This window comes from Cupressus sempervirens, chromosome 9 (genome assembly GCF_028749045.1).
Source record: "Cupressus sempervirens isolate cs-2001-9-10 chromosome 9, ASM2874904v1, whole genome shotgun sequence".
NCBI lineage: Eukaryota > Viridiplantae > Streptophyta > Pinopsida > Cupressales > Cupressaceae > Cupressus > Cupressus sempervirens.
Genome location: NC_143126.1, coordinates 77,496,284 through 77,513,728, shown reverse-complemented (window position 1 = coordinate 77,513,728; position 17,445 = coordinate 77,496,284). Strand labels below are relative to the sequence as shown.

General features: G+C 37.3%; 1 protein-coding gene across 9 annotated transcripts in view; it reads left to right on the top strand.

The window, feature by feature from the left end:
- Positions 1 to 17,445, top strand: part of LOC149537698 (inorganic pyrophosphatase TTM1-like) — a 187,103-nt gene that overhangs the window by 94,802 nt on the left and 74,856 nt on the right. For all 9 annotated transcript variants that reach the window (XM_089799069.1, XM_089799064.1, XM_089799072.1 and 6 more), the window contains 3 exons: positions 4,612 to 4,981; positions 13,586 to 13,700; positions 13,893 to 14,088. In XM_089799069.1, coding sequence (XP_089655195.1) covers positions 4,636 to 4,981; positions 13,586 to 13,700; positions 13,893 to 14,088 — 657 coding nt within the window. In that variant the 5' untranslated portion in view covers positions 4,612 to 4,635. The remainder of the gene's footprint in view (positions 1 to 4,611; positions 4,982 to 13,585; positions 13,701 to 13,892; positions 14,089 to 17,445) is intronic.

Here is a 17,445-nt window from a genome sequence, read left to right as displayed (position 1 = left end):
CAAATATTACAAACCGAGGTACCCGTCAAAATAAATGATCTATTGCTCGCTATGCCTCAACTCCGTACGACACTCACGAACATTGCTCCAATTACTAAGTTACCAGCAGAACAAGAAAGGAAAAAGAAGGTGGCGTGAGTGTAGAAGATCTGATGCTAGTAGCCCTCTCATCTGGACAACATCTGAAAGTCATCGAAATGGGAATTCTGGGGACTGTTCTGACAAACAAGATTGTGGATGGAGGGTCCGGTGTCAATGTGTTACCAGAGGACACTTGGAAAAGGTTGGGATAGCTGACATTGTGGCCACCTACATTCCAATTATTAACGGTGGACCAGCAAGGGATCAAACCATTGGGAGTCCTCACGGCGCAATCGGTGACAATTGGAACACAGCCATTCCTGCTTGACTTTGTCGTGATCTTGTTGAAGAGGAAAGGATACAATGCCATTCTTGGTCGGAGGTGGCTCATACAAGACAAAGTTAAACACGACTAGAAGAAGAATACTCTATCAATGGAGCGTGGAGGTAGAAGATTCATAATTGACCTGCACACACAAATGGTAGGTGAGGAGGCAACATCGTCAGACTCAGAAGGTGAAAGCAAGAATGATGACGAGGGGAAGAAGAGAATGGAACTTAATGAAGAGGGAGTATTGAGACTGGAAGGAGGGTCAGATGAGGATGACCTAGACTCGTTGAATGGCCTTTTCCACTGGCAGATGGAGGATTACGGGCTCTTTTCGAGTTGTAATATGTTAAGGGTCGACGAAGGTGAGAAAGAAGAGGAAAATGAATGTCTGAAGGAATATAGAAAGTGGAAGAAGGAAAGGCGGTTACGACTGAAGCTGAAGGAAAGAACATATAGTACGGACTTAGAAAAAGGAAAGATTCGACCATACGGAACACAATGAACAGACCGCGTGGAAAGAAAATGTTACGTAAAATAAAAAGGTGTCGATAGCAAGGAAAACACATCGTATGGTCTGCGGAGGAAACAAAGAGGAAGGGTTTAATAAAAGTTTCAATAGTACGGAGTGGAGGTTCTAAAATCAAGAATGCAGTTATTGACAGCAAGAAGGAGCAACCAACGGAATCAATGGTACCGAGCTTCGGGAACAAACTGGGCAATATGGAAAACTGGAGGGAGAGATCGTGTACCTTAAACAAACTTGATGAGCGACGATTGTAGGCACAATAGGCCACAGAGGTGATGCAGAATAGGTGCAAAGCATGCCATGATCAACACCTCAAACTGAACAAATTCCAATCGGGATAGTGGGTGTTAAAGTATGATAGAAGGAACGGAATCAGATTAGGCAAATTTAAAGTCAAGTGGGTCGGACCTTACCAGATTCGGGAGGTAGATGATAATGGAGCAATAAAATTGCGGACTTTGGATGGACAAGAAGCGCCTCAGGCAGTGAACGAGTCGAAGTGGAAGATGTACCATGCTAGGAAGACCCCCTTGTTGTCATAGAATGAAGTCCGAACGACTCCCTTGTTGTTGCAGGATGGCGAAAATTGACTTTGTGGTATTTTAAAAATAAAGAAAAAAAGAAAAGAAAAAAACAAAGAGAGAAAAGCACCGTACGGTCAAGTGGCCGTATGACAACATGAAGGAATCGTACGCCGAAGTGGTGTCCACCATACGACAGATCCTAATGGTGTTTTAAGTGTCCTCGCACCTTCAAAAAAGATTGTACGACCTTTTCCAAATGTCAAGGTACGACATTTTCATGCAACATAGAGCAAAGTCATAATACGGCAGCTGGGGATATTGTAGGTACTGTACGGCATCAAGCATTCACCGTACGATGTTCACACTAGCTATAAGCTACCGTACAACATCCTTTTCACTGCAACTGTCGACATATAAACACTCCCAGAAGCACTGTACGACACGACAAGTACGGCCAATTCTGAGCAAGATTTTGTACGGCGACCAAGTTAAGTCACATGCATCCGTACAACATTCCTTTTAATGCCTCCATATGCAGGATAGATATGTACCGTATGGTAAACAAAGGAGTTTGGCAAATATCGAATAGCTAAGAACAGAGGATCGTATGCCAAATCCAATAGATGCCAGCATTCGTACGATTGGAGCAATAACATTAATTGGTATGGACAAGAGTATAATGCAATTCCAACGCAATCAGGGCACAAGTTATTAAGGTTTGGCAATACAAGCATGGCGTTTTCAAGTCCATGGCGTGCAAAGAAAGCTTGCAGATGGAGTATAAGATAAGTTCTACAACAAACATATTGTGGAAGGTGCCCAGTGGATTAAGAACGCATAGACTAGAAGTTGTGAATTGATGCAATCAGGAAGGCAAGTAGAGGAGCGCAATCGCACAGCGTCCAGAAATAGATATAGAAGAAGGGTGACAGGAGGTTTTCTATAAAAAAAAAAAAAAAAACGGACGACAAATAAAAAATGTTCAGAATGAGTAACGCATGATGCCAAAGGGAAGAGAAATACATAATCAGGTAGAAAACGTAAGTGGTTGTCAGAAAGAGTGTTGGATCAGAAGAAAATCACAAAAATGGTGTTTTCTGTGGCTTCGAAAGTGCTAATTTGGTCTTGGCGGTGAGGGGCGCTACCCCTCAACCCCGCTGGGGGCGTTGTCCCCTAGACCCTGACTCATTTGCGGTTATCAATCGTGGGAAGTCTGACTAGTTAATGAGACCTAGACTTGCTGCAGACATGCAATATCTGTGTACCGGGGTTGGAGGATCAGAGTGCAGCAACAGAGAAAGTAGATGGAGGGGTGCAGGTGGTAGACCCTCTACAGCTAGCAGAAGAGAAGGATAAGGATGTTCATTCATGCCTTGCTAACATCACAAAGCGAAGCAAGACCCTGGTAGAGTTGGTGCTTACAGAGAGGACGGGTAGAGGCTGGGCAGGAAGCTCGAGAGACGGTCGAGAAGGCTTGGGAGGAAATGGCCAACCGACTTGCCACCTAGCAGATTGCATGGGAAGCAGAGCGGACAACCCTGTTAGCACAACTCGAGGAAAGTGCACGAGGGAAGTAGCAGGTAGAATAGCAACTAGTAGCAACAGAACAGCGTTTGGCAGCAGCACTACAGGAGGACTCAGCAAAACAGGCTTATGATCAGAAAGAAGTTGAGTGCCAAGAGATCACTTTGATGTTGAAAGAAGTAGTGGAGGAGAATTCCTAGATCATAGCTGATTTGAAGGTCCGGATGGATCAAGTGTATCAGCTTTGACGCAGCCGGTCTTCACAGTTTGAGACACAACCTTCTGGTTCATGATGTCGGCAAATATTGTTTAGCCGACAGGTTGTGTGTCAGGATGTATCCTGTTGGTATAGACTACTTCGGTAAGGTTCTTATTGTAGCCGACAGGCCCTTCGGTAATTGTCATGTAGTCGACGGACCCCTTCGGGAAGGTTTCTCAGGATGTATATACACCCCCTCCGGGTAATCACTGTGATCATCTTATCGAGCATAATGTAATGTCTTTGGCATATGTGAATAATAGGAGTTCTGCTGTTCTGATCTAGTATTCGTATGCATTGATTTCTTTACCCAGTACGGTAAACAGCATATGCTCTATGTTTTTGTCTTTTTGTAGTTGAAACATGCAATCTTCAGGCATTTTGTTGCAAATATATATATGCAAGTTGACAATAAAAGCAATTAAATTTTGTTAATTTATTTTTCACCATGTGTGAAATGTCAATTCAAGTCTAATATTATGTATTGCTGTTCTATGATGTATATGCTTAATGTCCTATCAATGTTATCATATGAATGTGACATTTTCTATAATTCTGAAGTTATTTTTATAATAGGCATTTCTTGTTGCCCCCTAAAAAGTGGCCTCCCCAAAAATATATCTTAGAAATGCATTTTCTTGCTTCTTGCCAGCCTTGTCCTAGAAATTGCTTGTAAAACAACTGTTATGGTGTTATTACATCATCAGCATAGGGGATTAAAACATGTGTGAAAGTAGTGTAAGTTTATGTCAACATAATAATATATCTAGTAATAATGATGTATTGGTATTTTTATTTTCCATTTGTTATCATTTGTATTACTTTAACTTGCCCTATATATCTTTTGACTGCATATTGAGAATGCTTCTCTAGGTTTCCATGCTAAACAACAATGCATTTAATGTCAGTTATTTGTGTGGGATTATGCCATGTAAATTGAGGGCAGTTAGAACTGTTTGTATGATTTTTGAATTGTTTTCGAAAATTGAAGTACTTGTTTATCCTCTTCAAGTAGAAAACTCTAGGACTTTTGAGATGTAAATCTTCTTTTTTCGTAAGCACTGGATATTTTCATCTGTAAAGTTCCTTTTGCTCATTCAACAGTTGTCAATTTATATGCTTATGCTCAATTCAGGAATAATTATTTCATATATCCAAATAATCCTAATCAAGATATATTTTAAACTTTTTGATGTGTCAATATTCTGTTTTAACATTTGATATAATCTCCGTATATTTAGTCTGCCCCTGCCCTATATTTATTTTGACTGGGCAGAATCAGAATCCTTTTCTAGGCTTCCATACTGAATATATTACCTCTCCAATATTGGCTCTTTATGTGGAATTCTTTTACTGGAAATTACAGGCCGTGAGATCTGGTTATTTGAGAATGGCTTTGGACAATTTAAGTAAAAGTATGAGCCCTTCAAGTCAAAGAAGGCCTGGACTTCTGAGAGATCAGGTGCAGTTGGTAAAGAGAAAGGACTGTGATCGATATGAAATTGCTCCAATTCCTGAAGTTCTTTCATTTGAGAAAGGGTTCTTCATAGTAATTCGTGCATGTCAACTTCTCACTCAGCATATGGATGGCATCATAGTGGTAGGACTGGCTGGTCCATCTGGGGCAGGAAAGACTGTGTTCACTGAAAAGATGCTCAGTTTTATGCCCAGCATAGCAGCAATTTCAATGGACAACTACAACGATTCAAGCCGTCTCATTGATGGCAATTTTGATGGTGAGTTCTCTTCAATTTTTATAGTATATTATTATAGAACCGTTTTTTTTCATGACTACAAAGCATTAAAAGAATGGGAATATCTGCAGCACTGCTAATTTAATACATTAGTGGCAAGTATTTACATGACTTTTGGTGAGCTTGCTCTGGTGTCATAGGTAATGTTTTGTGGAATCAAAATTAGGAAGTAACACGTTCTTTGATTTCATATGCTAATAGAAAACAATGATCTTTGAAAAACTATAGCCAACCTCATCAGGCTTCGTTGTGCCTTAAAAGCATGTCTAGCATCCTCCTATTATGCATATATTGTTTGCTTGATATTAGTTTTTTCGAGTTGGCTTATGCATTGGAACAGTGTTAGATGCTTTTAAATGTAGCAATATTCCGAATGCAATAACACTGAATGCTTAGATTATGGAGGAAATAAGTCTATAAGGGGTACAAGTTACAAGAATCATAAATAATATTTCGTTCAATTCTGGAAATGTTATGTTGAGCCTGCAATTGGAGTATGTTTATGGTTGAAAAGTACATTAAATTTATAATAATTGAGATTCAGAAAAGCATCATAATAACAAGTTTTGTTGGAACATTATAGGGTTTTTCCGAACCTTGATTTTCTTTATTTGGCTAAATCTGCCAGTGTTAGCTCAACACATCAACTTTAGCATCAGTCCTTATTTGTTTGAAGTAAATTCTGTTTTTCAGCCTCTCTGCTTTGGAAACTGTGATTTACATAGTTAATATTTAGTGGTAGTGCAGATGCAATAGAATAGTATGCTAACACTTTATTAACGATCATGAATAAGAACATGTACCAACTCCTCTTTTTTAACATTTCAATTGCTATTTCAAAACCTATTGGCCTTAAGCCATAGATTATGGATAATAGAGAATGCCTCTGTAAATTTTGTATCTATTGAACTTGTAGATACTGAGAACAATGGCATTCAAAATTTTCTTAGATATCATTTTTTTCATGTTGTGGTGACATTATTTTGATCTTTCATTAACTTCAAAAATTTCCCAACCATTATGAAACTTAAAACTTAGGCAAATTATCACCATCTTGAACCTACTAATTTTTTGAACCTTGCAATAGTCCTATATTTTTGGTACAAAACAGGTGGTATTCTGGTTTGGGTACAGATCACTGATGATATAGTAGATACCCTGTGCTGGGTGTCCATGAGGAGGTGCTTGTACATCAAATTGGTCTCCCACTTGGTAGTGACCTATAAAATAACCTTTACCTTTACCTCGCATCTCTATAACTGTGGTTTATTGTCTTGATGCTGCATTCATTCAACATACTCATACGTCTGTTGCACTTGCATTTTGCTTTCTTAGGGACTGAAAACTCATTTCTCGGGCACTTTTTTTTTCGTTTTTAACTTGTACAAGTAGACCACATGCATTTTCCCTAACATGTAACCTGGATTTGTTTTAGATGAAAGTTATGAATCAAAACCTGGAATTAGAATATGTAACACCAAAAATCTCTCCATTTGTGTAGAGGAAGTCTGCTACAGCCACTGGTATGTGCACAACTAGTTGGAGTGCTATGGTTGAGAAATCCACTCACATTGCATCCCTCACATGTGGTGAAAGAAACATTCCTCAGCTTTTAAACATAATCATCCTGAAACCATAATAGTGTCAGTTAAATATTTAAATTATATATTATACAATTTAAAATATGTCTTAGTTAATATATAAAAACAGTTTTAGTTTTAAACTATTATACTATGTTTTAATATATTCTTTATTAAAAATATATGATAATAATTATATAATAAAATTTTAGATTAGATAAGATAAGATAAGATAATAATATTAATGTCCACAAAAAACCAAACAGAGGTTTATGGGACTGAGCATACAAATAGAAGAGTCAGCCAAAGTAGAAGCACCAAACGGTGAAGAGAAGAAACAAAAGCCAGAAACAGTAAAAGAAAGAACACAAGATAAGGACTAAGGGTCCTTCCTTGTCACAAAGAAGTTAGCAATAGGATGGTAAACCCTTTGACGGTCTATAGTCGTAGACTTCCATGTAGAACCATTGTAGGATTGTCGCTGCCTGGAGAGACTAGTGCAGTGTCTAACCGATCTAGAATGAGAAGTACTAGAAGGCCTTTTCAAACCCCATGGAGGAGACAAGGGAGAGAAAAAGGCAGTAATTAGCTGGCCTGAACTATGCCCCTGAGGTATAAAAGACTGTAAGGTAATCTCTCGAAGATGGGTGGCCTCTTGAAGATAAAGTGCAAGGCACCGCTGATCAATCTAATTGAAGAACATCGAGAGAGAAGAACAATCTCTGAAAAGGCAGTAAAATCTCCCTTTGATCTCATAGTAGAGAGGACATCGAAAAATGAAGTGGATCTCAGTCTCAACCTCTGCCAAAGTACACAACTGACATAACCAATCAACACAATCCATATGGTGATCGGTTTGAGCCCGAAGGTGGTGAGAACCAACCTTGAATGAGCCTAAAGAAAACCGTAAGGCATGATTCCAGGGCCGATAAAGATAAGCAAAGCGATCAATAATACCATCCTGAATCACAAGAAAATGCTCAGCATAGAATGCCATCCTAGGTCAAAGACCTCCAGGGGGATTACTCCAGGTAGTGGTAATTTACTATCTGTAAATATCCTGTTTGACGTGCTCGTTCAACTCGTGACGTGAAGGGAGGAGATGAGCAGGAGCATCAAGTGAAAATTAATATGGAGGAAGTCAATCAATCTCGATACTGATCGAACCCAACAAAGAGGTGGCTTGGGCGTACCAACAACAAGGTCTAGTAGAGGTGTCAGATCTCAAAATCTTAATAGAAGAACAATATGCTAGATAAGAGTATCTGTGCTGGTCAACCCCCGACTCCATAAAGCCACGAAGCCAATGAAGAAACCAAATCAAGTCAAAAATGGTTGCAAGTTTGAGAGGATGAGCTCCAAACTCAGCTAAGACAATGCTGTAAGGGGTGTGTCTGTGACATCTTATGATATGCCGTAACATTAGCATTTGAACCCTCTCAATAGAAGCCCAATCAGAAGTAATAAGAGAAGGCCCTCAAGCTACCGAGCCATAGAGGATTGTTGGATGAACCAAGGAGTCAAAAAGGGACAACTTGGATGAAATATCCTGGAAGTGATGTCTGAAGCATTTTCTTTCCATCAAAGTCAAGGAACCCATGCCCTTACTAACTCTGGACTGAATAGCTAGTCTCAAGCTAAAGCGCGGCCCTGAAAACTTCACACCGAGATACATATAAGAGGAAGTAATCTCAATCTCCTGGCCCTGAAAGAAGAAATGAAGATGAGAGGTTTTTAAACAATTAAAGACCATAACCCGAGTCTTAGACAAATTGACCACAAGCTGCCGCTGATCACAAAAAGAAGCCAGACCATCAAGGAGTCTCTGCAAGCTGTCCGGAGAAGATGCCAAGAGAACCACATCATCAGCAAAAAGGAGAATGGAAATCAAGACCTGATGTAAATAGCACCCATCGTCCGGTTGAGAGGACTTTACTAGGAAATCCTCCAACTCATCAATATACAAGCCAAAGAGTGTACGAGAAAGAGGACAGCCCTGTTTCACTCCAATGGTACTCTGAATCAGAGCAGAAAAACCCTCCGGAGTCCTAAGCCTACTGGTTACCTTCTCATAAAGCCTCATAATAGCAGCCTGTAACATATTTGAGATCCCAATCTCATGAAGTCTCTGAAATAAGGCCAACTTGGGAACACAATCGAACGCCTTATGGAAGTCCACAAAACAACAATATACCTTTTGAGAGCGGTGCCTAGCCTCCTCAATGATAGCACGCAATGTGAATACATGGTCTATAGTTTGATTGTTTGCTCGAAAACCAGCCTGCCCTTTAGCTCTACAGCCTCTTCTATCAAGTTCACTAGATAATATGGTAAATTAAATATAAATATATTAATGTTTAGTTTATAATTTATATTTTTAATTTTGAATATATTATTAATACATTACTTTTATATATTTAAATTTATTAAATTTATGATTAGTATATCTTTTTTTTTGGATAGATAAATGGCCTAAGCCTTGATACATCATAAAATTCATAGATACATTTGGATAATCATCTTTTAGTCCCTAGTTACATTTTCCCACCTTCTAGGTTGTTCCTCATCCTTCCCTTCTTCTGTCTCTAATCAGGATTTGTATATTTTCTTAAGTACTACATCTTGCACTTATGTTAAGGATAAGCTCTGAAAAGTTATGAAACATTAATACAGAAAGGGCACAAATATGAAATATAAAGTAATAAAAGCATTTTCCTAAATAAAAATAAAATATACATCTAAAGCGTCAGAAAAATAAATCTAATACAGTGAAGAGTCATTTCTCAGTTGAGAAAACATATCTTAGGCGACGCAATTATAATTTTATTACACTGAAGGATGTTTTATTGGATTGGTTACAAAAAAAACAATAGAAATAAACCTTTTTTACTCTATTGGCATGAAATGGAGGGAAAGAGGGTCCCCATCATTCTGAATTTCTATCGAGTCCCAATTGGAAGATTCCATAACCTCCAAATTCACCACCAACTCATTTTCCCAGGCTCCACCATCATCTCCCACAATGAATTTGTCTATCCAATCATATTGTCTTGGGATACAAAATGTAGGCAGTAGGTAAAAGCTAGAGAAAGACCCCTGGATCTTCCTTGAGATGATGAGATGTAAACTGTGGTTGAAATTCTAAAAAATCCAAACCATTCTTGATTCATATGGAGTACCCATATTGAAATATTGACTACCTATATTTGAACTTTTTCTATAGCTATATTAGCTAATTCATCCTCTCTTTGATTTCCCTCCCAATATATATGATTGATTGTGATCTTGTCAAAGGTTTGACATAGTCAGAGGGCTCTAGATAAAATTGAGTCCACTCTCCAATTAATGAGGCATCCTTTCCTTAGAGCATTTATTATAATTGTAGAATCTCCCTCAATCTCTACATTCTTGCATCCAAGAGTTTTACACAGTTCTAATCCTTCAACTAAAGCCATTAATTCCACTCAATTATTAATTTCTATTCCTATATATCTTGCTAACTTTTCTATCTCCATGCCTTCTGAGTTATGGATACTACAACCAATGCTTGCTCTTCCTGGATTCCCTCTTGAAGCTCCATAAAAATTGAGTTTAAACCTACCCTCCTTTGGTGGTTGCCATTGGCACACCTCTCGTTTTCTTTTTGAAGTTTCCTCCCTTGTTCCAATAAATGGGGGTAATTTTATACCTATCCAGTTGCCCTTCATTTTCTCATCCCAATGAGACATTATAGACTCCTTTTGTTTATTCAAAATCCGACTGTTGGTAAGTTCAATGACAAAAGGCTCAATTTTAATTAGAAGTTGTACTACAGTCATCTTTTTATCTTGAATTTTTTTTTGATTGTGTTCCTTCCATAATTCCCATACGACTATGGAAGCTGTAAAACCATTAAGATCTACAAATACTATCCTTTCAAAGGAGGGGCCAAACATGAAGCATATCTGTTATAGTTCTTGGAAACGCTAATACCCACCCCAATTGTAAACAAAGCCATTTCCAACATTGACTCGAATAGTGGCAATGCAAAAAAAGGTGGTCAATGGATTCTTCCACATTTTGCATAAAGAACATCTACTAGGGCCTTGGTATCCCATTTTCTTAAATCTTTTTGAGGTTAGGACCTTCCTATTTAAAACTAACCATGTGAAAAATCCTACCTTAGGCAGACAAGCTTTACTCCAACATAATGTTGTAGGGAGGGAGTCCTATGTGCTCATTTGGAGAGACCTAAGGAATTTATGCCCTTTCTTCTAGTTGTATTCCCCGCTCTTGCTTCCATCTCACATCAATCTATCTTTGCCAAAATTGAAACTTACTTTCATGTTTGATAAGGCTCTTTTAAGATCTTCCGCTTCCTTAGGTGGTAGGTTCACGTCCTTATAATCCTTCCACTTCCAACCTTTTCCTTCATGCTCAAAGGTCACATAATTTATAACTTTTTTCTCCCATCTAGCTTCAAGTGCTAACCTTAATTGGGCATGTTTATAATCTTTTTCTAAATCATCATATCCTCCCCAAGGGAAGAGAACTTCTTCCCCCTTTCCTAAGTTCCATGTTAGTTTATCCAGGATGGAGGATATATAATCCATCATGAAGTTCCAAATTCTTGATCCTCTGAGCAGTGATTTCTCCCCGAATATGTTGATTGGATCAATATTGCTCACATATTTCTTTATTAGGATTTTTGCCCGCTTGAGGTGTGGATTCCTATACGTTCTCCGTACTAGTTTAGCTCCTAAAGCTTTACCTTGGATTTTGATGTCCTTGATCCCTACACCTTTCTCATCTTTAGGTCTACATACCTTGTCCCAAGCTAACAAGGAATTTTTTCTCTTTTCCTCTATTCCCTACCAAACAAAATTTTTGAGGAGACTATTGATTTCACCCGTACTTTTTCCAAGGAGATCAATACAAGATAATTGATAAATAGGTTGTGCTGAAATGACATATTGAACCATCCTTTCTCTACCCACAGATGAGGTCCATTTTCCTTTCTAGGAATCCATTTTTCTTTTAATCTTTTTTGTTACTTGATCCCATAATTTTGTTGAACAAACCCCTTTGTCTAAAGGGAGAACCAGGTATTTACAAGGTAAACTTCCTCTTTTGAATTTCAAAATTTGGCAAAATCTATTGCTTCAAATTAGGATGGGTATTAAAGACAAAGATTTCAGACTTCGCAGGGTTAATCACTTGACCTAATGCATTGGTGTATTGACTTAATATTGTTTATATGCTTTTGCCTCCTCTATGGTACTTTGTCCACTGAGCATGGTGTCATCAACAAACTGTTGGTGGGTTGTTGGATCTAGGTCACTAGTGATCATTATTCCTTCAATAGTCTTCTCAAACCTAGCATTGTTTATTGATCTTCCTAACACTTCTGCCATTAAGATGAAAAGAAAATGAGATATCAGATTCCCCTATCTAAGACCCCTCCTAATCCAAGAAATCCTTTTGGTGATCCATTTATCAACATTGATAACTTAGGAGAGGATATGCATTCAAAGATCAAATTCACCCATTGTTTTGAAATCCCAAAGGCTTTGAGGCATTTCCTCAAAAAGCCTCAATCCACTCTATCATATGCCTTTTTAATATCTAGCTTAATTGACATACTAGACTTCTTTGTTGTTTTGAATAATATGTATGGTGTCTTGGGCAATAATTACTCCATCGAAGATAGATTTGCCATGTACAAAACCTGTTTGTTCCTTGCTAATCAGGTTTGGGAGAAGTTTCTGGATTCTCATTGCCATAGTCTTAGTTAATAATTTATTAAAAGTATTGCAAAGAGCTATGGGACGATAATCATTAAAATTCTTCGACTTCTACTTTTTTGGAATAAGGGCGATAAAGGTATTATTCACCTCCCTAAAGAGTTTTCCCAAATTTCATACTCCTAAAGCCTTAGTTAATTCTATCCCTATGAAGTCCCAACATTTTTGAAAGAAACATGCCGGAAACCCATCCGACCCTGGAGATTTATTTGGATTCATTTGCTTGAGGGTTGCACTTACTTCCTCAAAGGTAAATTTTCCCAATAGTGTTTTATTTTCTCTTTGGATATAAACTTTGGGATGTTCCTAATGATACTTTCTTGTGCCTCTAGGTTCTGGTTACCGTTATGATTGAAGATTTCTCCAAAGTACTTTAATGCCTCTTTTGCAATGTCCTCTGGATCCTCCAGTTTTTCCCCATCCTTAGTTTGAATGGAAGTGATTTTATTGGCTATTCTATGTTGTTTTGTACTATTATGGAAGAATATTGTGTTTCTATCCCCTACATGTAACCATGTTTCTCTTGATTTTTGTCTCCAAAACAATTCCTCTTTGGATAAGATGTCTTCATAATTCTCCATCCCTTTCTCCATAACCTCCTTGTTTAGATTCTCCAGTTCTTCTTCCAATTCTTCCTTGTTTTCAAAGATATTCCCAAAGTGTTCAGAATTCCATACCTTAAGTCTTTGCATAGTATATCTAATTTTTAATATATATTTACAATTTTTAATTTTTTATACTGTTTTTGTATGGACATACCAAATGTACCCAGCCCACTTTTTTTTTATGTACCAGCATATTCTACCCGATTCCAATTTTAATTCTAATTCTAATTCCAATTCTGATTCAGATTTGGCAACTTAGCAGAACACGTCAAACTGTTTTAATGGTAGATTAAGTAGTTATTAAACTTCAAGCTAACTGGTAGAAATTTTATTGAACTATTCTTTTGTTTAAGGTTTCAGGAGACTATAATCTTGTGCTTTATTCAAAATGAGGTGTTAAGCTTATTCGTCATTTCAGAAAGACAAATAATTCTTGGAAATTGCATGGCCAATTACCTTCATCTGATCAACCATTTAATATGTTTCATTGCCCTTTTGAATCATTTTTACTATTTTAGCGTTCTTCAGTTTGCAGATTGAAATTAAACTTATGGTGGAATGACTTTTGGGTCTTGAGAAAATATAATTTCTGACATTAAATTGCATCTGGCAAATCAGATCCACGGTTGACAGATTATGAAACTTTGCTTGATAATATTCATGGTTTGAAGGCCGGAAAGCCAGTTCAAGTACCAGTTTATGATTTCAAGCAGAGCTGTCGCACAGGTTACAGGTTGTCAATACCTTCCTTTCTCTTTTCCATTGAAAATATATTCCAAACCTTGAAATACATCAATAGAATAATAATAACGGAATCCTAACTTGCTATAATATTTTCATTTGGTATTTATAAAAAAAAAACTCCACAAGAATGGCTTTATACTTTTATTCTATCTGCTTATTATTCTGATGAATCCTTGTACAGGACACTAGAAGTTCCTTCATCAAGAATTGTAATTTTGGAAGGCATTTATGCCTTGAGCGAAAGGCTTCGACCTGTTTTGGATCTTCGTGTGTCAGTGACAGGAGGTGTACATTTTGACCTTGTGAAAAGGGTGCTTCGTGATATCCATCGTGCAGGGCAAGAGCCGGAAGAAATCATTCAGCAAATTTCTGAAACGGTTCTTTTTTATTCTTTTTTCATCCATGTATAAAGATGCACAGTGAATCAAAGGTTAAGATAAAATTTAATATAACTGTCTTGAAGTAAAAGGAGGTTTACATTGTTCCTGATTTTTATGGTTCCCATTCCCTCTTTTCTCATCCATTTAGAAACATGCTTGGCAATATAAAAAAAAATATAAAACAATTTTCATGAAGTAGATTTGGATTTAAAGTATTTTTGGCTTTCTAAATTGTTATTTTAATCTCAGATCAACTGTATTCCTTGGGAATACACATAAATTACTTTATCTGGCCAGTTAGTATCTTAAGCAGTCTGCTTTCTCTATTGTCTTTTTTAAATTGGTAGAAAGTAAAACTTAGATTTTTACAGTGGCGCTACGAATAAGACCCATACTGCAAAAAATCAAATCCACATGGGCATTGGAAATTTACACAAGCCAAATCAGAAGATAGAAATGATAGGTACAGGAGTCAGCACTGAGAATGCTTCACTCACTAAAACTGAACTTATGAAAAAAATGTCCCTTTAGGCCAAAAGATGCAGGGAAAAATATCCATCTGTGGTCTATGTATACTGATTTGATCATTCAGACTATAACATGTTAAGCTTACAAGCAAACCACTGGATATCCACAGGACCATGCAGACTAACATATTAAGTTCACAGTCAAATCACCAACTGATTGCCTTAAAAAATATGATATGATAGATTTTAATGACGTCCACGAGGCTAAAGTAGCCTATGGGACACACACGATCACCCCTCCAAGGCAGGAGCGGAACTAATCTAGCTGCAAAGTTTTGGTTAACTTGTCTCTCCTCGGAAGTTTGATAATCAGAGCCGCTGTTCTCTTTACTTGATCTTCCTTGAATAAGTAGATAAAGTCCTTGTTTTGCAATATCTCTGTATAACCAGATCTGATGTCACTGTATGCTAGGCAATCCTTGACAAAGTGCTGCTCCGTCTCTACTGCTCCCATATTGCAGAATAAACATGTTCTGTCTGCCCACTCTTTCTTAGGAACTTGCCATCTACTAGTTTCACATCGCAGCTGGTGTGAACTAGTTCTGAGTTGTGCCATCAACATTTTTGCTTTCCAATTAATAGGTGCTCTTATATAGGCCTTTTCATCAGGACTAGAAGTGGGGTTAAATTCTTTAATGTAATAAGATTTTTTCTGCCCTATGTGCCTTGTCCATAAAATATTGCAGAATTTTTCTATGATAAACTTCTTTATTTCTTTAATGTTATCCGGGCAAGTATGGATGTTGATATCCCACTTTTGCATCCATTTGTCATTTTGTTTCATCTATGTGCTTTTCCATTTGACAAGATTTTTTTCTACGAGTAGCTTGGGCCAATGATTTGTTTCTAGACCTTGGGTTTTCTTTAAATAGCTTAGCATCCAAACCAATGCGATGGCTTCTAACAGAAAGGAACCCATCTCCGCCAATAAGATCTCATACGGCACCGTGCTCTTGACTTTAAGATTGCATGTGATGAAGTGTTTTTGAATTCTTTCTACCTGTTGCCATTTCTGTTCGGACATACTACTGCCCCATATTTCACATCCTTATAGAATAACCGGAGTGACCAATAAACCAAAAAGAGTTTTCATGGTCGTCCAATCCCATAATTCTACGTTCCTGCACCTGTTTTATAAAGAATATAATGCCTTCCAACCCCCTTGGATCCTTTTTGATCTGCATGTATCCCAATTGAGTTTTCTATGAAAATCTATGCCCAAGTATTTGTACTCCACAATCTCAAGAGGGTTACCCTCAAACAGTAACTCGTCATGTATACCCCTATTCTTCTTTAGCAAGAAGATCATAACTTCGGTTTTGCTAGTGTTCACTTGCATTCTCACTTTATGGCAAAAACTTTTTAGTGCTTTCAAGTGTTCTTTCAAACCTTTAGCCGTTCTAGCAAGTAATATGAGATCGTTTGCATATAAGAGCAATCTTATCACAAAGTGGGCCAATTGTACCCCCTCACCATTGGTCTTGTTTATCCATTCTTCTAACTTGTCAAAATAGACAAGGAGTGTTATGAGCATTCCTAGGTGATTTGATGGTACAATGAAATGATAATCAATTGATTGATTGAAGTAATTAGAAAGGAGTCAAAGGATCCTTAAAAATAAGGAAATACAAAGACGATGTTCCTAAAACAAAAAACAAAATAATTTATTAACTGAGAACTGAAATAGAAAAATGCTAACCTATCTATCTAACTAGATACATAAAGTGACTTAAATGACCATCATGAGTTAAATAGTACAATATTATTCTAATTGTTGGAGATTATAGCTGCGATAGAGATTTTTATCCATGGGCGTTCATATCATTATAGTCACCTTCAGCTGAAAAGGACATTTATGACAAATTGTAATATTAAATATAAAAACGTGTCCTAAAACATGCATTAGGGCATGGAAATACGAAGAGTTGTATTTGAAAATAAAGAGCTATGTTTTGGAAATTGAAGAGACCTTTGGTGGGATGTGAAGAGTCTCTCTTTATGTTATATAAATCACATCAAGCGAAAGGCATTGTACACTTGAACATTTTATTATTAATAAAGGAGATCTTTTGTTGTGTGGTTGGGTTTTTCCCTTAATTTTAGAAAGGCTTTCCCAGGATATTTTTTGTGTGTTTTTTTAATCTATTTTGGTTATTCTTCATTGCTGTTTGTCTTTATTTCTGGGCAAATGGGCAAATATTCAACATGGTATTAGTGCCGAGCTTGATAACAATGATGAAGAGATGCATGAACGGTGTGAAGAGTATATATGGATGCTTGAATTCACAGTTTGGAGTCCCAAAAGATATCATATCGGTGCTATTTAACTGTTAGGAACCTGTGTGTTCCTTCTGTTTATTTTGTTAGAGTAGTGTTGTTGGACGCATATGCTTTGTAAGTCGTCCCGTGAGTATATTTTATTATCCCACATGCATAGGTAGTATTACTTTTCTAGATCGTACCCAGTATATAAGAATAAGTTGAGGCCCTTGATGGGCACGGACGAATTTATTGTATTGAGCTTGCTCAAAGGAGGTTACCCCCTCGAAGTGGCCTGCGATCAGTAGATTCATTCTGAGTTCTGCTATCACTTTGTATTCTGTTATTTCGAGCATTCTCACGATATTGCTATAAGGAGGTTCTTCTCATTAACACAGATAGGAGATTTAAGGAGCCTACAATGATTTTTTTTTCCAGGAAAGCCCTGATATCCCTTGTGGGAAGTGCAGAGCCTAAAGATTCGTAACCATTTTCCTCTCTCATCGATTTGTATAATATTTTTTTTAATGGCTTGCAACTTCAAGGCGTTGAGATTTATTGGTTGAGA